This window comes from Haliotis asinina, chromosome 12 (genome assembly GCF_037392515.1).
Source record: "Haliotis asinina isolate JCU_RB_2024 chromosome 12, JCU_Hal_asi_v2, whole genome shotgun sequence".
In the NCBI taxonomy this organism is placed as follows: Eukaryota; Metazoa; Mollusca; class Gastropoda; order Lepetellida; family Haliotidae; genus Haliotis; species Haliotis asinina.
The window spans coordinates 51945316-51965699 of NC_090291.1; the positions used below are offsets into that span (position 1 = coordinate 51945316).

Here is a 20384-nt window from a genome sequence, read left to right on the forward strand (position 1 = left end):
GATAGGTTTTAGCCTCTTCCAAAATCATTTTCTGTACAAGAAGTTGATCCTTGCACCCCCAACATCCCTTTCTCGCCCCCTTCTGCTCCCTGTAAATTATCTCATTGGAAGAGCAGTAACATGACACGAGGTTTGTCAAACACCCTGTGAATAATTTATATTGAGTATTTAGACATGTGATAGGGCGGAAGTTTTTGGGATCAGTCAAGTCTCCTTTTTTGGGAAGGAGTATTGTGCGACCTTTGCAGAACCATGGAGGAACATCACCTGTATCCACAAGAGAATTGAAACAGTGAAGGAGTGGTGCTTGGACACAGGGAAACAGTTTCCAGTACCGGTTTCGAATGCCATCAGGCCCTGGAGCTGTATTAGATTTGGACTTTTTAATGACACTTTTAAGGCAATCTGGTGAGATGTAACACACAAACGACTTAGTTACTTTCTCATGCATTGCATGGTTATAATCACTTACCCATGGTGCCTCCAGGTTACAGTTGCCGGGTACAGACCACAACTGTTTCCAGAACCTTTCATTGGCAGCCATGGGAGGCCGTTTATCATGCCCACCATCACCACTTGTTTTAAGTTGCCTATAGAATTGTTTTTCATTATTCTTAAACATTTTATTTTGCTTGATAAATTTGTTTCTCTTTTCCCATTTTTTCTTTCTTTCTGTCCAAACTTTTATTTTTGCCTGAAGGGAATCGACAATTTGGAGAAGTACCTTTTCTTTTGTTGTCTTGTATTGTAATTTTAATTTTCTCCAAATTGCCTTTTGTCGTTTAGACATGGGATTCCCTGATGATCGTAATTTCAGGCACAGCTCTATCCAGGAAATATATTTTCTAGTTTCTGTTAATTTCACTTGAAACCGGTTTTTCCTTGGTTTGTTGTTCTTAGTAGTAGAAGATTTTTCTTTGGAAACTGTGTGAAGTTCCTCCAAAGTTCGCGCGGCAGCATAGACGAAGGAATTTATTTCATGTAATGAACAGTCCGCAGAAAGTTTTACAGAGATAATTTCATTTAGTAAATCAATTTCATTTTTGGGAAAAGACACGTTTAGTTCTTTAATTGGCCCCCGTTTCTCTAAAGGTAAATCACAAATTTCCTCATAAATAGATGTAAACAAAATATAAACAGGATTTTCGGTAAGGTCTGCAACTGAAGAAGAGGAAGAGTGAGGGTCCAAAATTTCGGGGCCAATTGGCTCTTTCTCGGAAGAGTTTCCACCAGGAAGAGGAAAGAGGTTGACGCGGACGTCCATAAGAAGTTTTGGGTCTGCTGCCACTTGAGCATTTTGCTCTTGCAAAGATTCCTGACGGGCACCAGTTGTGGGTTGAACTGGCTCACGGGGCATAAGATGTTTTAGCCGCCGGAGTTGATCTCGGAGATTTTGCTCCGTCAGGTAAGCATACATGGGCATGGCATTGTCCCAATGCAGCTTAAGCGACTTGCCATTTATGCGTGGATTATCAGGCCATCCAGTCGCCATCGCACACTCAAGTAGTGTGGATTTTAGATGTTGTGACCAAGATATTCTTGGTCGGGTTCTGTGCCTTCCCCTGGGGCAAGTCCCATCTATAGTGTGGTTGGTGTCACTACCGGAGGAAGGCTGACTGGGCTGCGGAAATGAAAGATTCAAGTCCTCTTGTCTATTTGTAACCCAGTGTAAAACCAGTTTCGGGGGGTCAGCCCTAACTGGGTGATGTACGTTCAGTTCAGGGAATAAAATTCCCCTATCTAGGCCCACCACGAAGAGGCGTACATCATCAGGCCCTTATGTTTTACAGATTAAAAATTGAAATGCAGCAGAGAGGGTTCGGGTGATCCTGGCACAGTCAGGCTGGTCAAGCTCATCATCAGCTCAGGGCCCTCGCCCCCTCTACACGCAGCCCAGACAGCGAATGGGACTTCTCCCAGGAAACACTGCCTAGTCGAACCCACCAAGAACTTTTCGGAGAATATGAAGGCTCCCCAACACTGCAGCCTTCTGCATTACCCAGATTGTCAGAAGGGCTGTGCTCCCGGTGGAGAACCCGGGCACTCTCCTCATCTGCGCCAAGAGATCAGGAGGTACCAAACCAAGGGCACCGAGAACAATGGGGAGCCTGACGACAGTGTACTTGGGATGCAAGCGAGACATTTCAAAGGCGAGGTCCGCATATTTATCATGCTTTTCCTGAATCTTGCCAATCACATTGCTGTCAAAAGGGACAGAAAATTCAATGATATAAATAATTTCATTGGCTTTATCAAAAAGGACAAGATCAGGTTTGTTGGCTGGAATTCGTCTCAGGCTGTATACTGGCCTATTCCAGAGAAGTTTGTAGTTGTCATTTTCCAGGACGCCCTGGACATGCTCAGCGTCGTACCATGGATGGACCTCGGAGTCAAAGCCACAGGCATGGCGGAGACGATAATAAAAGCAGCGAGCCATGCCATCATGTCTTTTAAGATATGCTGTTTGTGCCAAGGAAGGGCATCCACTAACAAGGTGTTGGACAGTCTCTGTAAATTGATTGCAAAGACGACATTTCATATTGATATTTTCTTTAAGAATCACATTCTGGTGATTGCGAGTGGGAAGTGACTGGTCCTGAGCAGCAAAAAGGAAGCCCTCAGTTTCACATTTGAGACCAGCCGACTTCATCCAGGCGAAGGAGTCGCTTGGATTGCTGTTCTGTTCCACACACTGCATATACACACGATGCAATGGCTTCTCAGACAGCTTCCCCATAAAGGACCGACTCTGGGCAGACTTGGTGAAAGACTTCACCTGGTTTACTCCCATCACTGTACCGTCCAGCAGTACATCGCCATCAACAAAATCAACTTCAAATTTCAAATTGTGTCCAACAACCTTGGCACGCTTAAAGTAGCTGTGGAATTCCTTGCTTTCATCATGAATCTTGACGTGCATCACCAGAGGATCATCTGACAAATAAATATGTGCAAAAGTACACAATAAAATTCTGTCATGAAGAGCTTCCACATTAATCAAACCCCGTCCTCCCAAATTGATTGGCATATATAAACGATTAAGAGAGGAGCGAGGGTGGTGTGCTCTGTTATCAGACATGATCCTTCTGGTCAGGCGGTCAAGATTCTGGATGTCTTGTTTTGTCCAATCAACTACTCCAAAGGAATAGGAGAGGACTGGCACAGCAAAGGTATTGGTGGCTTTGACTTTGTTTCGAGCATTTAGCTCTGAACTCCAGATTTTCTTTAAACGAGATTTATACTCGGCCCGAAGTTTATCTTGAATCAGGGCATTCTGGAGCTTGTCTCGAACTTGCATTCCAAGATAGGTGTAGGCCTGATCTTCCACAAGATGCTCAATAACTCCTCCCCCTTGTAACTTGACCGATCCATCACTAGTTACCTTGCCACGTTTCAGATGAAGAGTATTACATTTGTCGAGTCCAAATGTCATGCCAATATCATTAGAGAAGGACTCGACAAGGAGAACCTGTTCTTTCAAATTGGTCTCTCCTTTGGCAAGGAGCTCGATGTCATCCATATAGAGGAGATGAGTGAGAGGTGTTGGGGATCTGTGCTGAGGAGGTCCGGGATGGTACCCTTCCTCCCCGTTGAGCAGGAAACTCAAAGGATTTAGAGACAGACAAAAGAGCAATGGACTGAAGGAGTCCCCCTGAAATATTCCCCTTCTGATTTGAATAGATTCCGAAGTCTGCACCTCTCCTTGCGAGTACATCTCAAGTTGAGTCGACCAGCAACTCATTAAAGACTTGAGTAAATCAAGTAGTCGCTCAGGGAGGTCAATACACTGAAGAGACTTCAGAATCCATTCGTGAGGGACAGAGTCGTATGCCTTTTTGTAGTCTATCCAGCACATGGAGAGGTTGCAGTGGTATGTTTTAGCCTCTTCCAAAATCATTTTCTGTACAAGAAGTTGATCCTTGCACCCCCAACATCCCTTTCTCGCCCCTATTATGTTTATTATTATGTTTTACAGATTAAAAATTGAAATGCAGCAGAGAGGGTTCGGGTGATCCTGGCACAGTCAGGCTGGTCAAGCTCATCATCAGCTCAGGGCCCTCGCCCCCTCTACACGCAGCCCAGACAGCGAATGGGACTTCTCCCAGGAAACACTGCCTAGTCGAACCCACCAAGAACTTTTCGGAGAATATGAAGGCTCCCCAACACTGCAGCCTTCTGCATTACCCAGATTGTCAGAAGGGCTGTGCTCCCGGTGGAGAATTATTATTATTATTATTATTATTATTATTATTATTATTATTATTTACAGATTAAGATAGAAATGCAGCAGAGAGGGTTCGGGTGATCCTGGCACAGTCAGGCTGGTCAAGCTCATCATCAGCTCAGGGCCCTCGCCCCCTCTACACGCAGCCCAGACAGCGAATGGGACTTCTCCCAGGAAACACTGCCTAGTCGAACCCACCAAGAACTTTCCGGAGAATATGGAGGCTCCCCAACACTGCAGCCTTCTGCATTACCCAGATTGTCAGAAGGGCTGTGCTCCCGGTGGAGAACCCGGGCACTCTCCTCATCTGCGCCAAGAGATCAGGAGGTACCAAACCAAGGGCACCGAGAACAATGGGGAGCGTGACGACAGTGTACTTGGGATGCAAGCGAGACATTTCAAAGGCGAGGTCCGCATATTTATCATGCTTTTCCTGAATCTTGCCAATCACATTGCTGTCAAAAGGGACAGAAAATTCAATGATATAAATAATTTCATTGGCTTTATCAAAAAGGACAAGATCAGGTTTGTTGGCTGGAATTCGTCTCAGGCTGTATATTGGCCTATTCCAGAGAAGCTTAAAAGCATCATTTTCCAGGACGCCCTGGACATGTTCAGGGTCGTACCATGGATGGACCTCGGAGTCAAAGCCACAGGCATGGCGGAGACGATAATAAAAGCAGCGAGCCATGCCATCATGTCTTTTAAGATATGCTGTTTGTGCCAAGGAAGGGCATCCACTGACAAGGTGTTGGACAGTCTCTGTGAATTATTATTATTATTTTTTACAGATTAGAATGAAAATGCAGCAGAGAGGGTTCGGGTGATCCTGGCACAGTCAGGCTGGTCAAGCTCATCATCAGCTCAGGGCCCTCGCCCCCTCTACACGCAGCCCAGACAGCGAATGGGACTTCTCCCAGGAAACACTGCCTAGTCGAACCCACCAAGAACTTTTCGGAGAATATGAAGGCTCCCCAACACTGCAGCCTTCTGCATTACCCAGATTGTCAGAAGGGCTGTGCTCCCGGTGGAGAACCCGGGCACTCTCCTCATCTGCGCCAAGAGATCAGGAGGTACCAAACCAAGGGCACCGAGAACAATGGGGAGCGTGACGACAGTGTAATTGGGATGCAAGCGAGACATTTCAAAGACGAGGTCCGCATATTTATCATGCTTTTCCTGAATCTTGCCAATCACATTGCTGTCAAAAGGGACAGAAAATTCAATGATATAAATAATTTCATTGGCTTTATCAAAAAGGACAAGATCAGGTTTGTTGGCTGGAATTCGTCTCAGGCTGTATATTGGCCTATTCCAGAGAAGTTTGTAGTTGGCAATTTCCAGGACGCCCTGGACATGTTCAGGGTCAAACCATGGATGGACCTCGGAGTCAAAGCCACAGGCATGGCGGAGACGATAATAAAAGCAGCGAGCCATGCCATCATGTCTTTTAAGATATGCTGTTTGTGCCAAGGAAGGGCATCCACTGACAAGGTGTTGGACAGTCTCTGTAAATTGATTGCAAAGACGACATTTCATATTGATATTTTCTTTAAGAATCACATTCTGGCGATTGCGAGTGGGAAGTGACTGGTCCTGAGCAGCAAAAAGGAAGCCCTCAGTTTCACATTTGAGACCAGCCGACTTCATCCTGGGGAAGGAGTCGCTTGGATTGCTGTTCTGTTCCACACACTGCATGCACACTCGATGCAATGGTTTCTCAGACAGCTTCTCCACAAAGGAGCGACTCTGGGCAGACTTGGTGAAGGACCTCACCTGGTTTACTCCCATCACTGTACCGTCCAGCAGTACATCGCCATCAACAAAATCAATTTCAAATTTCAGATTGTGTCCAACAACCCTGGCACGCTTAAAATAGCAGTGGAATTCCTTGCTTTCATCATGAGTCTTGACGTGCTTCACCAGAGGATCACGCAATAAATAAATATGTGCAAAAGTACACAATAAAATTCTGTCATGAAGAGCTTCCACATTAATCAAACCCCGATCTCCCGAATTGATTGGCATATATAAACGATTAAGAGAGGAACGAGGGTGGTGTGCTCTGTTATCTGACATGATCCTTCTGGTCAGGCGGTCAAGACCCTGGATGTCTTGTTTTGTCCAATCAACTACTCCAAAGGAGTAGGAGAGGACTGGCACAGCAAAAGTATTGGTGGCTTTGACTTTGTTTCGAGCATTTAGCTCTGAGCTCCAGATTTTCTTTAAACGAGATTTATACTCGGCCCGAAGTTTATCTTGAATCTGGGCATTCTGGAGCTTGTCTCGAACTTGCATTCCAAGATAGGTGTAGGCCTGATCTTCCACAACATGCTCAATAACTCCTCCCCCTTGTAACTTGACCGATCCATCATTAGTTACCTTGCCACGTTTCAGATGAAGAGTATTACATTTGTCGAGTCCAAATGTCATGCCAATATCATTAGAGAAGGACTCGACAAGGAGAACCTGTTCTTTCAAATTGGTCTCTCCTTTGGCAAGGAGCTCGATGTCATCCATATAGAGAAGATGAGTAAGAGGTGTTGGGGACCTGTGCTGAGGAGGTCCGGGATGGTACCCTTCCTCCCCGTTGAGCACGAAACTCAAAGGATTTAGAGACAGACAAAAAAGCAATGGACTGAAGGAGTCCCCCTGAAATATTCCCCTTCTGATTGGAATAGATTCCGAAGTCTGCACCTCTCCTTGCGAGTACATCTCAAGTTGAGTCGACCAGCAACTCATTAAAGACTTGAGTAAATGAAGTAGTCGCTCAGGGAGGTCAATACACTGATGAGACTTCAGAATCCATTCGTGAGGGACAGAGTCGTATGCCTTTTTGTAGTCTATCCAGCACATGGAGAGGTTGCGGTGGTATGTCTTAGCCTCTTCCAAAATCATTTTCTGTACAAGAAGTTGATCCTTGCACCCCCAACATCCCTTTCTCGCCCCCTTCTGCTCTCTGTAAATTATCTCATTGGACGAGCAGTAACATGACACGAGGTTTGTTAAACACCCTGTGAATAGTTTGTATTGAGTATTTAGACATGTGATAGGGCGACGTTTTTGGGATCAGTCAAGTCTCCTTTTTTGGGAAGGAGTATTGTGCGACCTTTGCAGAACCATGGAGGAACATCACCTGTATCCACAAGAGAGTTAAAACAGTGAAGTAATGGTGTTTGGACACAAGGGAACAGTTTCCAGTACCGGTTTCGAATGCCATCAGGCCCTGGAGCTGTATTAGATTTGGACTTTTTAATGACACTTTTCAGGCACTCTGGTGAGATGTAACAGACAAACGACCTAGTTACTTTCTCATGCATTGCATGGTCATAATCACTGACCCATGGTGCCTCCAGGTTACAGTTGCCGGGTACAGACCACAACTGTTTCCAGAACCTTTCATTGACATCCATGGGAGGCCGTTTATCATGCCCACCATCACCACTTGTTTTAAGTTGCCTATAGAATTGTTTTTCATTATTCTTAAACATTTTATTTTGCTTGATAAATTTGTTTCTCTTTTCCCATTTTTTCTTTCTTTCTGTCCAAACTTTTATTTTTGCCTTAAGGGAATCGACAATTTGGAGAAGTACCTTTTCTTTTGTTGTCTTGTACTGTAATTGTATTTTTCTCCAAATTGCCTTTTGTCGTTTAGACATGGGATTCCCTGATGATCTTAATTTCAGGCACAGCTCTATCCAGGAAATATATTTTCTAGTTTCTGTTAATTTCACTTGAAACCGGTTTTTCCTAGGTTTGTTGTTCTTAGTAGTAGAAGATTTTTCTTTGGAAACTGTGTGAAGTTCCTCCAAAGTTCGCGCGGCAGCATAGACGCAGGAATTTATTTCATGTAATGAACAGTCCACAGAAAGTTTTAGAGAGATAATTTCATTTAGTAAATCAATTTCATTTTTGGGAAAAGACACGTTTAGTTGTTTAATTGGCCTCCGTTTCTCTAAAGGGAAATCACAAATTCCCTCATAAATAGAAGTAAACAAAATGTACACAGGATTTTCGGTAAGGTCTGCAACTGAAGAAGAGGAAGAGTGAGGGTCCAAAATTTCGGGGCCAATTGGCTCTTTCTCGGAAGAGTTTCCACCAGGAAGAGGAAAGAGGTTGACACGGACGTCCATAAGAAGTTTGGGGTCAGCTGCCACTTGAGCATTTTGCTCTTGCAAAGGTTCCTGACGGGCACCAGTTGTGGGTTGAACTGGCTCACGGGGCATAAGATGTTTTAGCCGCCGGAGTTGATCTCGGAGATTTTGCTCCGTCAGGTAAGCATACATGGGCATGGCATTGTCCCAATGCAGCTTAAGCGACTTGCCATTGATGCGTGGATTATCAGGCCATCCTGTCGCTTTCGCACACTCTAGTAGTGTGGATTTGAGATGGTTTGACCAAGATATTCTTGGTCGGGTTCTGTGCCTTCCCCTGGGGCAAGTCCCATCTCCAGTATGGTTTGTGTTACTACCGGAGGAAGGCTGACTGGGCTGCGGAAATGAAAGATGGAGTTTTCCTTGTCTGTCTGTAACCCAGTAAAATACCAGCTTCGGGGGATCAGCCCTAACTGGGTGATGTACGTTCAGTTCAGGGAATAAAATTCCCCTATCTAGGCCTACCACGAAGAGGCGTTCATCATCAGGCCCTTATTATTATTATTATTTTTTACAGATTAGAATGAAAATGCAGCAGAGAGGGTTCGGGTGATCCTGGCACAGTCAGGCTGGTCAAGCTCATCATCAGCTCAGGGCCCTCGCCCCCTCTACACGCAGCCCAGACAGCGAATGGGACTTCTCCCAGGAAACACTGCCTAGTCGAACCCACTTTCCGGAGAATATGGAGGCTCCCTAACACTGCAGCCTTCTGCATTACCCAGATTGTCAGAAGGGCTGTGCTCCCGGTGGAGAACCCGGGCACTCTCCTCATCTGCGCCAAGAGATCAGGAGGTACCAAACCAAGGGCACCGAGAACAATGGGGAGCCTGACGACAGTGTACTTGGGATGCAAGCGAGACATTTCAAAGACGAGGTCCGCATATTTATCATGCTTTTCCTGAATCTTGCCAATCACATTGCTGTCAAAAGGGACAGAAAATTCAATGATATAAATAATTTCATTGGTTTTATCAAAAAGGACAAGATCAGGTTTGTTGGCTGGAATTCGTCTCAGGCTGTATATTGGCCTATTCCAGAGAAGTTTAAAAGCATCATTTTCCAGGACGCCCTGGACATGTTCAGGGTCATACCATGGATGGACCTCGGAGTCAAAGCCACAGGCATGGCGGAGACGATAATAAAAGCAGCGAGCCATGCCATCATGTCTTTTAAGATATGCTGTTTGTGCCAAGGAAGGGCATCCACTGACAAGGTGTTGGACAGTCTCTGTAAATTGATTGCAAAGACGACATTTCATATTGATATTTTCTTTAAGAATAACATTCTGGCGATTGCGAGTGGGAAGTGACTGGTCCTGAGCAGCAAAAAGGAAGCCCTCAGTTTCACATTTGAGACCAGCCGACTTCATCCAGGCGAAGGAGTCAGTTGGATTGCTGTTCTGTTCCACACACTGCATATACACACGATGCAATGGCTTCTCAGACAGCTTCTCCACAAAGGACCGACTCTGGGCAGACTTGGTTTTATTATTATTATTATGAATGAATGAATGAAATCCTGGCAAAATCAACCAACGTTAGAAACTGGCGTCAGTGATTAGGCTCCAAGCCGAATGAAAACAACCCGGGCGGTTTTCTGCACTTTGTTATGGCTGACAGCTTTTTTCATCTCCAAACACTAAGAATATTATTTTTCAGAAAATATCATTCAGTAATTTCTAGTTCATTTCCAGTTTCAACTCTCAATGCTTCTGGATCCTTAAGGCGTGCAGCTTTTCAGGCTGAAGGGCAGCATAGGCGGATCCAGAGAGGTTGGGGGTGCAGGGAAGCCCCAGAAAACACACGCTTGCACGCACGCACGCACGCACGAACGCACGCACGCATGCACGCACACTCACTCATATTTTGTTGTAAAGGTTAGTTATATGACCCGTAAAAATGAAGTGTGCAATTTGCACTCGCCAAGATGTATTTCATTTTCTATTTTCAGACGGGATGGATCGGCCCGGTGGACAGGTATGCTCTCCATGGCGGATGTGACGTCATAGTGGGGGAAAAGTGGATCTCCAGTATGTGGATCAGTGCTCCACAGCACAACCGGAAGTACGACAACAGTATATACGCAGAGCGATGGACATAATGTTGCCACAAAAGTTTACAGAATATTTGTGAAGGATATGTCCGTCGAGACATTGTCTCTCGATGATTTTCTGCCAGTTCTGGTCAAAGCAAGATAACTCTTTATTTATCGTAATGGGGATTGTTCTGGGTTTTTATATATTATATATTGTTTTGTGTTTTCCGATGTGGCTTGATTCAGGATCTTTCGCCATTTCCGATGTTAAAATGAGAGAGCGAGTAAACATGAACCTGACATACCGAGAAACATATTTCAGGTGACACGCAATTCGAATCAAAAGGTTTCTGTCGTGCCGAGATATTAGCGAGGTTCATAAGAATAAGGAAGTCACATATTACTCAACGGGGAGACCTGTTGCACCCCACTTACACCGCTACTGACATCGTCACAAACACCATTATCGTTCAGAAATGATGGTTTTACTTTGCAATTTAACAAAGTAATAGAAAACCGAAATAGACACCCGTCAGTTCCAAAATATTACAATATCATTTACGATAAGTATTAATTCTAGAAATTCATATGAAGGTAATTTTGATCTGGTGGCACAGCTGCGCGTCATATTATATGGGATCGACAGCCTCTCGGCACGATTGGATTCCAGAAGGTCACAGTGTCACTAGGACTCCATTGCTGCTCTCGAGTGCTGACCAACGCAGATATAGGCACCAAGCATAGGACACACTACTGACAATACTATCTATGTGCGAAGACAAAAGCCACCGTGGCCCTCTGGTGGCATCCCTTACAATTTCAAACGGCTGTAGCTATACACCAGCAAAGCATCAAATTGTTATTGGTGTATATTTTGTGAAACAGCCTCCCTACCGATGCCTTCTCTGTGGTGTCCTCTTCAAGCTATAACTAAACAGCACTGAAAATAAAAGAATAGTTCCAGTGGTGTTAAAGCGTAACCTGCGATTTATTAAAACTAAGATCAATAAGGGCGCATTTTCAAAACCTGAGCAAGTCCTACCAAGCTTACACCTAAGGTAAGGTTTTCGTCTTTAATTGTGGAAATCAGCCAAGGAGCTAGAGTTGGGTCTATGAAAACGACCCTGACACTGTCATATTTTCTGATCCCGTGGAGCTGCTAGAATCAACGAGCAACTCGGTGGAAAAGTTGATGCATATAATCTTAGGGGCTAGTTTTCCTGTCGTCCATGTTGCCCGCATAACCGCGACTACTTTAAAAGTACTACATGAAATTTTACTACATGAAAACTGTGATGTAAAGAGTTAGATAGTTTTGTATATAAATCATGAATGAGATTACTAGTTACTAGCTGGGCTACCCAAAAAGTGCAGCTTTGGCTGAATGATAAAAAGAAGGTTGGCGTGTGAAGAAACGTTTCTAAACTGCCCGGTAGAAGGGAAAGTATGCGGTTACAAATTGAAACGTGACACTAGTAGGAACACTTCACACTTGACGATTTAGTACAAGTGAACATGCTGTTTTGAAACATTTTTGTTTAGAGCTGGAAAAGTAATAACAACTACTCGATATCTTTAAAATTCATAAACTACATCCTCAAAATGACACCGGCTTTACGGAGAAATGAACACACAGGTAAATGGCCTAAAACAAGCATTGTCCCAAAGGTGACAAAATTCCCCGTCGCAAAATATCAAATTAACCTTTAAAGTAATAGAAATGGAGTATGTTGTTTACGATGAAGTTAAATGCGCCTTCCCAAGATGAAGCTTGGTGATGAATAAGAAAATCCAGTGAATGGTTCTTGAGATATGGCGCTGACAGGCTTAACATGCAGCTTAACATGCTGAAATCTTCAAAGTGTCGCCATGAACTTGAAAATTAACTGAAGGTCACCAAAATTTACTGGACCCTGCACCTTCACTAAAATAACGAATATGAAGAACATTCTAGGAATAATTCTTGAGATAACTCGCTGGCAACGGAAAAGGTTAATGTTCCCTTGTGACCTTAAATGAAGGAAAAGGTCACCAAACCTGACTGAGACCTGGCTTTCACTATGATGAACCAAGGTACCAAATATTAAAAAATATTGTGAATTGTCTTATGATATTCCAATTCGTACGAAGGCCCGGACGGAGTCTAATACTATATCCCCCGCAAAACGCGCGACGGGGGATAATGAGAGAAAATATTATATTACGAAATGAAAACGTGATGGTTGTTGCTAACCCCCGACATAGCAATGACACTGCTGCAAACCAATATATTCTTCAGTAATTTGGAAACTTATCAAGACTAAATTACCTCCAAAGTAAACTGACACTTTTCAGAATTGATTGATTCGGATCACGATGTGGCAATGATGTTGACAGAGAGGAACCAGGGTAGTCCACAGGTTACGGGATCGATGGGTCAGGCTCGCTGACTTGGGTGGCAATTGAACAGATCCATGCTCATACTGTTGATCACTGGATGGTTTGGTACAGCAAAGATTATTTTCAGGACACCACCATGCACCAAACACAAAAAGAAAGAACTGAAACAAATAAGGAGCGCCCAATTCTTTTGTGTCGATATGGTCAAACTGTAATGGCATGACGGATTGCCTATAGTAGTGTGAAACAATCGGGTGGTCCTTCACATTGATAGTGGTGTACCTCGTGGTAGGCTGACATGATTGACGTCTCAACAGATGTTGGTTTCAGTAGTAACGGTACTGTCAGTTCGATCCCTATAAAGTCGCCTATTTTCGCCCGAGATAGCAGGTGCCCTATTCTGTCAGGGTAAATTATCATGTAACTTTGCTATCAAACACTAAATAAGTACTCCAGATTTTATCATTTAACAATCTACCTTGACCGCCTTAGAGCATTGCTTACAGATATATTGGGTTTTTTTACCTTACACAGTGTCAACGTCAGGTTATTCCTGCCCGCCATTATCCGATAAGACAGTGTGAAGTAATGAGATCCATGTGAAGGAAAACGAGCAGTGATAAATACATGAAAGGATTGCTGAACCTACTGCATGTATATGCATGATACCGGGGGTTTGAAACAAAACAGCATTACCTCACTCATGTAATATATTCAATTTGTATAACTCGCTTTTCTAAAAAAAATGTCCAGAATTCTCAAAAGAACTATGCCCACCTATAAAGCGATTTTATTACAAAATACTGTTTTCTTCTGTTTCTTTGTAATTTGTTACACGAAGGCGTCCATCTTGCGGTCACTAGCATCATACCCATCTTTCTGTGTAGATGCTGTTGCCGAACTTTCTATTGTGCTGTGGGGCACTGACCCAAAAATTTAATATCCATTTTTCTCCTTTGACGACATTACATCCTCCATGTAGAGAATACGGGTCAGCGGTGCCGACCCATCCGGTCTGAAACAGGAACCACGATGCTGTACACAAGAAACACACACATTTACTAGATGTCACGTCCTTCTCAAATAACTGTACACAATGTAGACAAGCAGGACCATGGTGTAAAAATCTATACCGCTTGACAACGGTATGCACAGATCCATAAAATGCCTTACCTTTCTGGCATATCTTTGGCCAAAACAATGTCTGGTGTGTAGACACACAAAAAAACAACATTTCGACGGAGTGTGTGAGTATGATTTTACACCGGTTTTAATATGAATGGGCTTTAGACTTTGTACCCAGATGATAAATCGAACCCGGGTCTTCGGCGTGACGAGCGGACGCTTTAACCACTAGGCTACCCCACCGCCACCATTTGGACTGTTTTGATCATATGTATATTGATATATTCTATTCAGAAATGTTGATAAACGACACATTATGTCATAAATGTCAACATATTCGGTGTAGTGTCCCTTCCTCGACACCAAAATACAAGTTCTGAACATGGGAACATTTGCCCATAATTCCTCAAACGACGACGTTGTTCCTTACCTCAGGGTCCCGGATGTTGTTGTACCATATGACTGCCTTCCCCTTCTGAGGCTGCACCAATATCGCCGACCGTTGGCAATACTGACTCAAGTTAATATGTTCTTCCTGTAGTAGAATAAGATAGGAGCACTTTCCTTATGCCGGTACCATTGTTTTAGCTACTTCCGGTTGTATATAGCACTCTAAACAGAACCCTAACCCTACCCTTAAGCTTCCTTCCGATCATCCACAGAAAATAAGTTTAGTGGTATCTGTATAAGTAAACCTATCCAAAATTCAGCTTAACAAACTTCGTCAGCACAATCTAAATCGTCTCCGCCCCATCACAACACACTCTGAGCTAAAAGGCGGTCTGTGCTGCTTTGTACGATACCGTGTAGGCGGATAGTGACGTCACTTCCGGAAGCAGTTTCCCGAATGAAAAATCGAGCTACATGGATTTATCCAGCTTGTCAATAACGCTATTTACAAAGCTTTATCTCCGACTGGTAATTGGCCTCAATGCAGGAACCGTTGTCTCCTTTCAATTATCGATGCTGAATTTTGAATTATGTATTGGTTGGTCTGAAGTTCGGGAAACAAAGTCTCACCTTGGGTGTTGTGTCTGGACCGTCGGCTAAGGGAAACGCTGTCTCCCCTCCCTCCTCGACATCATTCAGATACACCATCACTGTTATATACCTGTGGAGAAGGTGTGGCGTGAATGGTCATGTGCAAAAGGCAGGCTTTCAGACACTGTGTGCTATAGAGCGTTTTTACCTCCTGTTACTAACTACCCAACGTTTCACGTCGATGTCGATTAAAAGGCCCATTAAGCACAGTAAAAGTTGCATTTACCTTAGTGTATAAATGACCTCACCATGCTTACATTTATGTTTGACTATCAAATTTAGGGTGTCTCCGTACTGTATGTTTGTAGTATACATGTAATATCATTAATGATATCTAATACATCACACTCGTATTAGCTCAGATTGCTGTTAACCCAACACTGGACAGGCGAGGGTGATTACCATCTGTAAATCAACCTGATTCACGTTTAAGTGTATGAGGAGACTCAGATGAGTCTAACGCTGTCGCGAAGTGGAAAGAGAATAAACTCACTGATCACTTACCCACTCACTCACTCATCCTCCCACTCACTCACTCACTCATCCTCCCACTCACGCACTCACTCAGTTATACACATTATGGCAAGAAGCACGATACAATTACCTGCACAATACACAAGAGGTTTTGGTGTGCGGGGGATATGACTGATGGCAGCATGGTTTATTCATCAGTGTTTCCCGCGTCGACAATGAGCTGTCGTAGTGGGAGTGGTAGTGGTCACCAACGCCGTACCTACCAAACTGAAACAATGGTGCAGTGTTATTCAACACAGCATGCATAAGGCAGGAGAGTGCAGTACATTTCCACATACTACTTTCAGTTAGCTAAGGAGGACGTTTTCATTACATCTTACTCAAATCCCGCCAACAAGTAAATACCGACTTACCCTCATACGCACACTAACACGTACAGACATTAACCTTTGATTTTTTTACGATAACAACCCATGGACATGTCAAACACCAATTGTCATATTATGTTACCAACCTGATACCATTCGCTTTCCTCCAGAATGTCCATTGGCATGTCTGTTAGTACCGATACTCTGCAAGGAAAGTGGGAACACAGTGCATAATGATCCTAGGCATAGTGCCATGTTTCCTGCCTAAATAATACCTTGGTTATAATACCAAACTGGATATAATACCATTTGCTAATACGAAGAGTATTATTTCCATATTGAAATATGGGGGCCTACTCATTCTGATCAGGATCCACAACTTTTTACGTTTCAGGGTTCTTAGGGCCTGCAGCTTTTCATGGGGGTTATAGACAAACACTGCACCTGGGTGTTCAAACTGAGCATGGTTACAAAATGGAGTTGCGAGGTTATACCGAAACATGAGTTTCATTATCATATTCAGACCATGACCTACTTTTCAACCGATCCGAACTTTCTCGTGTTAAAGTTAAAATAGTCACCACACACAACTCTGGTTACACTGAATTCCAATTTCTTGTTTCATACGAAAATGATATTTGCAAATGAATTCTAATTTCAAACTTTAATAACACCGTATTTCTATATTTTATGTCGAGGTTTAGGCATACCTTAACTGAGAAATCACAGTCTGACCCAGTTTGATGAGGTCGTAAAATGATTCACACTGGTTACACCTGCTATGTGCTTTTTGCACCTATTAAATGCAATTCCGTAACGCACGGTGAGATTGGTATAGTACAAATTCCTTACCCGACCCCGAAAGTTTTCTAGAGATTTGAGATTTCCACGATTTCCAGGTTTTGGTTTGTCTGAGCTCGCTGGACGACAGAACACGTGTTTGAAGGGATTAGAAGAAACGAGACTGTTCTGTAATCAATGTTTTGACTTGAAAATAGAACCAAAGACACATATTTTCATCAGAGTGAGTGTAGTTTTACGCCACTTTTACAAATATTCCTGCAATACTAAGGCGGGGGACACCAGAAGTTGACTTCAGATGTTCCATCCATGTGCGGAATCCAACCAAGCTCTTCGGCGTTACGAGCGAAAGCTTTAATCGCTAGACTACCCCACTGCCCCTTTTGTTATCAGATATGCCTCGAGGTGAACGTGATTCAAACTCACAATGATTTGTGTTTCTGGTCCAGACTCAATCATTTAAAACAAATACATTCTGTCGGTAAATCAAGACAACAGACTGATACCTTCGTCGAATGTCGAGTAACACACTGTCCAGGTCATGTCGGAGGAACGTGGTGTGGGACTGCCGGCCTTTCTGATGTGTAACGCTGCCATTTTCCCCAACTGTCATGGCAACGATCAGGCCGTTGGCCGTGGCAAGACTTATCAATTTGTCCGTTTCATCTTGCGTCAGGAAGTCGGGGATCACTTAACATACAGAGTAAATAAGCGAATTACAACTACTACTAAATTATGCATTTCTGCCTATAGTAGCATCTGGTACAGCAAAACTGATGACTGAATGTAACAGCCACGTCAGCTGGACACACAATCAGTGAGTTCCTCTTCCGCCGACCAGTGAAGGTCCCGGTTTGAATATATCTTCAGTAACCCGTGCTTGTCGTAAGAGGCGATGTCATAACAGGATCGGGTGGTCGTGCTCTCTGGTTTGGTTGACACATGTCATCGGTTCCCAGTTGCAAAGATCGCATCATGAATGTGTAGATCGATGCTGATGCTGTTTGCCACTGGATTGTCTGGTCCAGGCTCTATTATTTATAAACCGTCGCCATATAGCTGGAATATTATTGAGTGCGGAGTAAAACTAAACTCACTCACTCACTCTTCTTTCTCTTTTACCACGGAACAAAAGATTGACTGGCTGATGTCAAAGCAGACTGTCAGAACAAAAAATCAGATTTGAGTTCTCTAATTCTATAAAGTCACTGAAACAATGCTACAGTGGCATCAGTATTAACTCACTAATTATAAATCACCCTAATACATTCCACACTGGGTGGGGCACGTCTGACGTCATAAGAAGTGATTGGTATGGTGAAAGGATAATCAATATGGCGGAACATGACTCAGTGCAGGTGTAATGAATTAGCTGAAGATATAATTGGTACTCTTGTAATGCAGTGATGTAATTACTTACACAGCAGGTATACACTGGGAGATACTGTAGAAATGAGTTATCCCCCTCCCCAAGATCCAGCGTCCCTCCAGGCGGCTTGCACAAGTACAACACGAAAAACACGAAGGGCATTCATAGCTTGAAAACGATCATGAAAAGAAAGTATTTCCGTCATTCATACTTACCAAACAAAGGCGGGTTTCTGGCTACAGTGATTCTCTGATGTGACTGACCGGAAGTCAGATTCAGTTTTGTGACGTCACCAACCTGCAACGATGAGATGCATATAATCTGTGCAACACAAGTCGGTGGCGTGTCTGTGTTAACACTTATCATAAACCCAGTCCGTCTATAAACATTCTGTCAGATGGCTGAAGTCTGAAGGTGTTCGCTGACAACTGCTACGGCTAAGACCGAGAAAGCTCACCTTTAGACCTGGTATCGCCACTATCTGTACATGAAGTACTCGAATTTGATTGGATAATGCATAATACTAGACACTGCCAGTTTGGACTGAAAATGCGCCTGAATTCATGGCCGCTTTCCTGCGCAGGTATACAACACTGCCGCACTACTTCAGCTTGACCATCAAAACAACAGACGTGGTGGAAATGCTACATAAACTGTCATCGAAACTCGAATAATACAATTGTATGAGTTTTTCGTCCCAGGTATTACTGTCATATTGTCTTCTTTTGTAAAAACATTCAAATCCAATTACAATGTACCGCCCCAAGCATAAGCAAACAATATCCATTTATCAGAAAGCCATCATAAAAGAGTATGAACAAGGATTTGACGTCGTTCATTTTTCAGTGCAAACACAGAAACTGATATTCAATTCTTAAATAACATGCTCGCTCGTAATTCATACGTAAGTGACAGTAGTGGGGTAACTTGGTGACTGAAGCGCTCGATAATCACCTCGAAGGACCGGGTTCGATTCTCCAGGTGGGTTAACTGTGTGAATGTTTGTTGATAAACTCAAATCCACCCTCAACCCCAATGCCTCCTAACCAAACCATACTGAATGAAGACACGGCGCTGAAACCAGTGACAAACAACCGGCCGAGTAACCGTACGTCAGTGTACAAGTGCGAACATGAATAAAATCGCGTGCTGCTGGAACGGTTTCCCGTCGGTCACATGACAGAAGTAACTTGATCAAAAGAAAATGTCGGCTGTCATTCACAACACACCTCGAAGTTGCGATATCAAACTGTTCTCTCCACGGTTGCGTGTAATAGCAAATATATATGTGTGTGTGTGTGTGTGTGTGTGTGTGTGTCTCTGTGTGTGTGTGTGTGTGTGTCTGTGTGTGTGTGTGTGTGTGTGTGTGTGTGTGTCTGTGTGTGTGTGTGTGTGTGTCTGTGTGTGTGTGTGTGTGTGTGTGTGTGTCTGTCTGTCTGTCTGTCTGGGTGTGTGTCTGTCTGGGTGTGGGTGTGTTCGTGTGCGTGTGCCAAAAAAAACAAGCGTTGGTTGAAGTCATTTGGTCTCTTATTCATATCCCCTTTTATTATGATACCATATTTATGAAACTCGTGAATGGTATCCACTCGTTTCATAAATCTGAAATTTCGGGGCACAAAGTATTAACAAATGTTATTAAAGTGAATGACACGTCAACATACCACTGTGTGTATATTATGTACGTGTATATTATGTACGCTTACTTGACAGACTTAAACAGACAGCAATAGATCCTGAGTTACTGCACGTGCCCAACCACACTGCCTATGGAGACGGGTGCGTTCGGGCGAAGTTGTCCAAATACGAGAACAACCCAAGAAAAAAACTGCTGCACGAATAAAGATCGTCTATAGTAACGAGTTCACTGAAACAACAAAGGTTAATTGGGGCAAACTAATCCGCAATGCGTTGCATCGACAGTGAAAACTGTGAGGAGAAAGAAGGGATACATTTCGGTGATTGCTCCCTACTGCATAAAAGTGGTTTACCTGTCCAGGATCAATCCGCGGGAGAATGTAATCCCTTGGTTTCAAAATGGCGCACTTGGCACTGGTGTTCATGAAGCCCATGTCGGGTAGTTCCAACCCGCTATGGAGACAGTAGCCTCTGTTGGTTTGACAAAGTGTCTTCATTGTCAAAACTGACACCACCAGCAGCATCACTTTCGTCATGGCGGGTAATGTAGCAGAAAGTAAACCTCCTTTAAATGACAGTAAACGAAAACATGTAAAAAATCTAGAAGTTGATAACTCACGAGAAAAGAATAGATGAGGCCTGTAAAGAAATCGGCAAAAGCTGATCGAATCAGTGCATTTACGTCTGTAACATGCCAGATATGTTTATATATAGGGTGCTTGTATACGAATGTACGTGTGTGTGTGTGTGCGCGTGCGCGTGTGTCCATATAGACATAG

The 20384-nt window shown here is 43.6% G+C and overlaps 2 protein-coding genes across 2 annotated transcripts in view; one reads left to right on the forward strand and one right to left on the reverse strand.

Moving 5' to 3' along the window:
• LOC137257560 (uncharacterized) overlaps positions 1 to 10479 on the forward strand; it is a 39418-nt gene extending 28939 nt beyond the window's left edge. The window contains exon 9 of the mRNA XM_067794886.1: positions 10330 to 10479. Within this exon, the coding sequence (XP_067650987.1) occupies positions 10330 to 10479 (150 nt within the window). The remainder of the gene's footprint in view (positions 1 to 10329) is intronic.
• A 3178-nt stretch (positions 10480 to 13657) lies between these two features.
• LOC137257561 (transmembrane prolyl 4-hydroxylase-like) lies at positions 13658 to 20141 on the reverse strand. Its single transcript, XM_067794887.1, has 8 exons — positions 19959 to 20141; positions 18186 to 18267; positions 17108 to 17291; positions 15947 to 16004; positions 15563 to 15699; positions 14938 to 15028; positions 14348 to 14452; positions 13658 to 13807 (listed from the first exon to the last, which is right to left on the reverse strand). Exons 1-8 carry the CDS (start codon positions 20139 to 20141, stop codon positions 13658 to 13660), a joined length of 990 nt encoding a protein of 329 aa, XP_067650988.1.
• Positions 20142 to 20384: the final 243 nt, after the last annotated feature.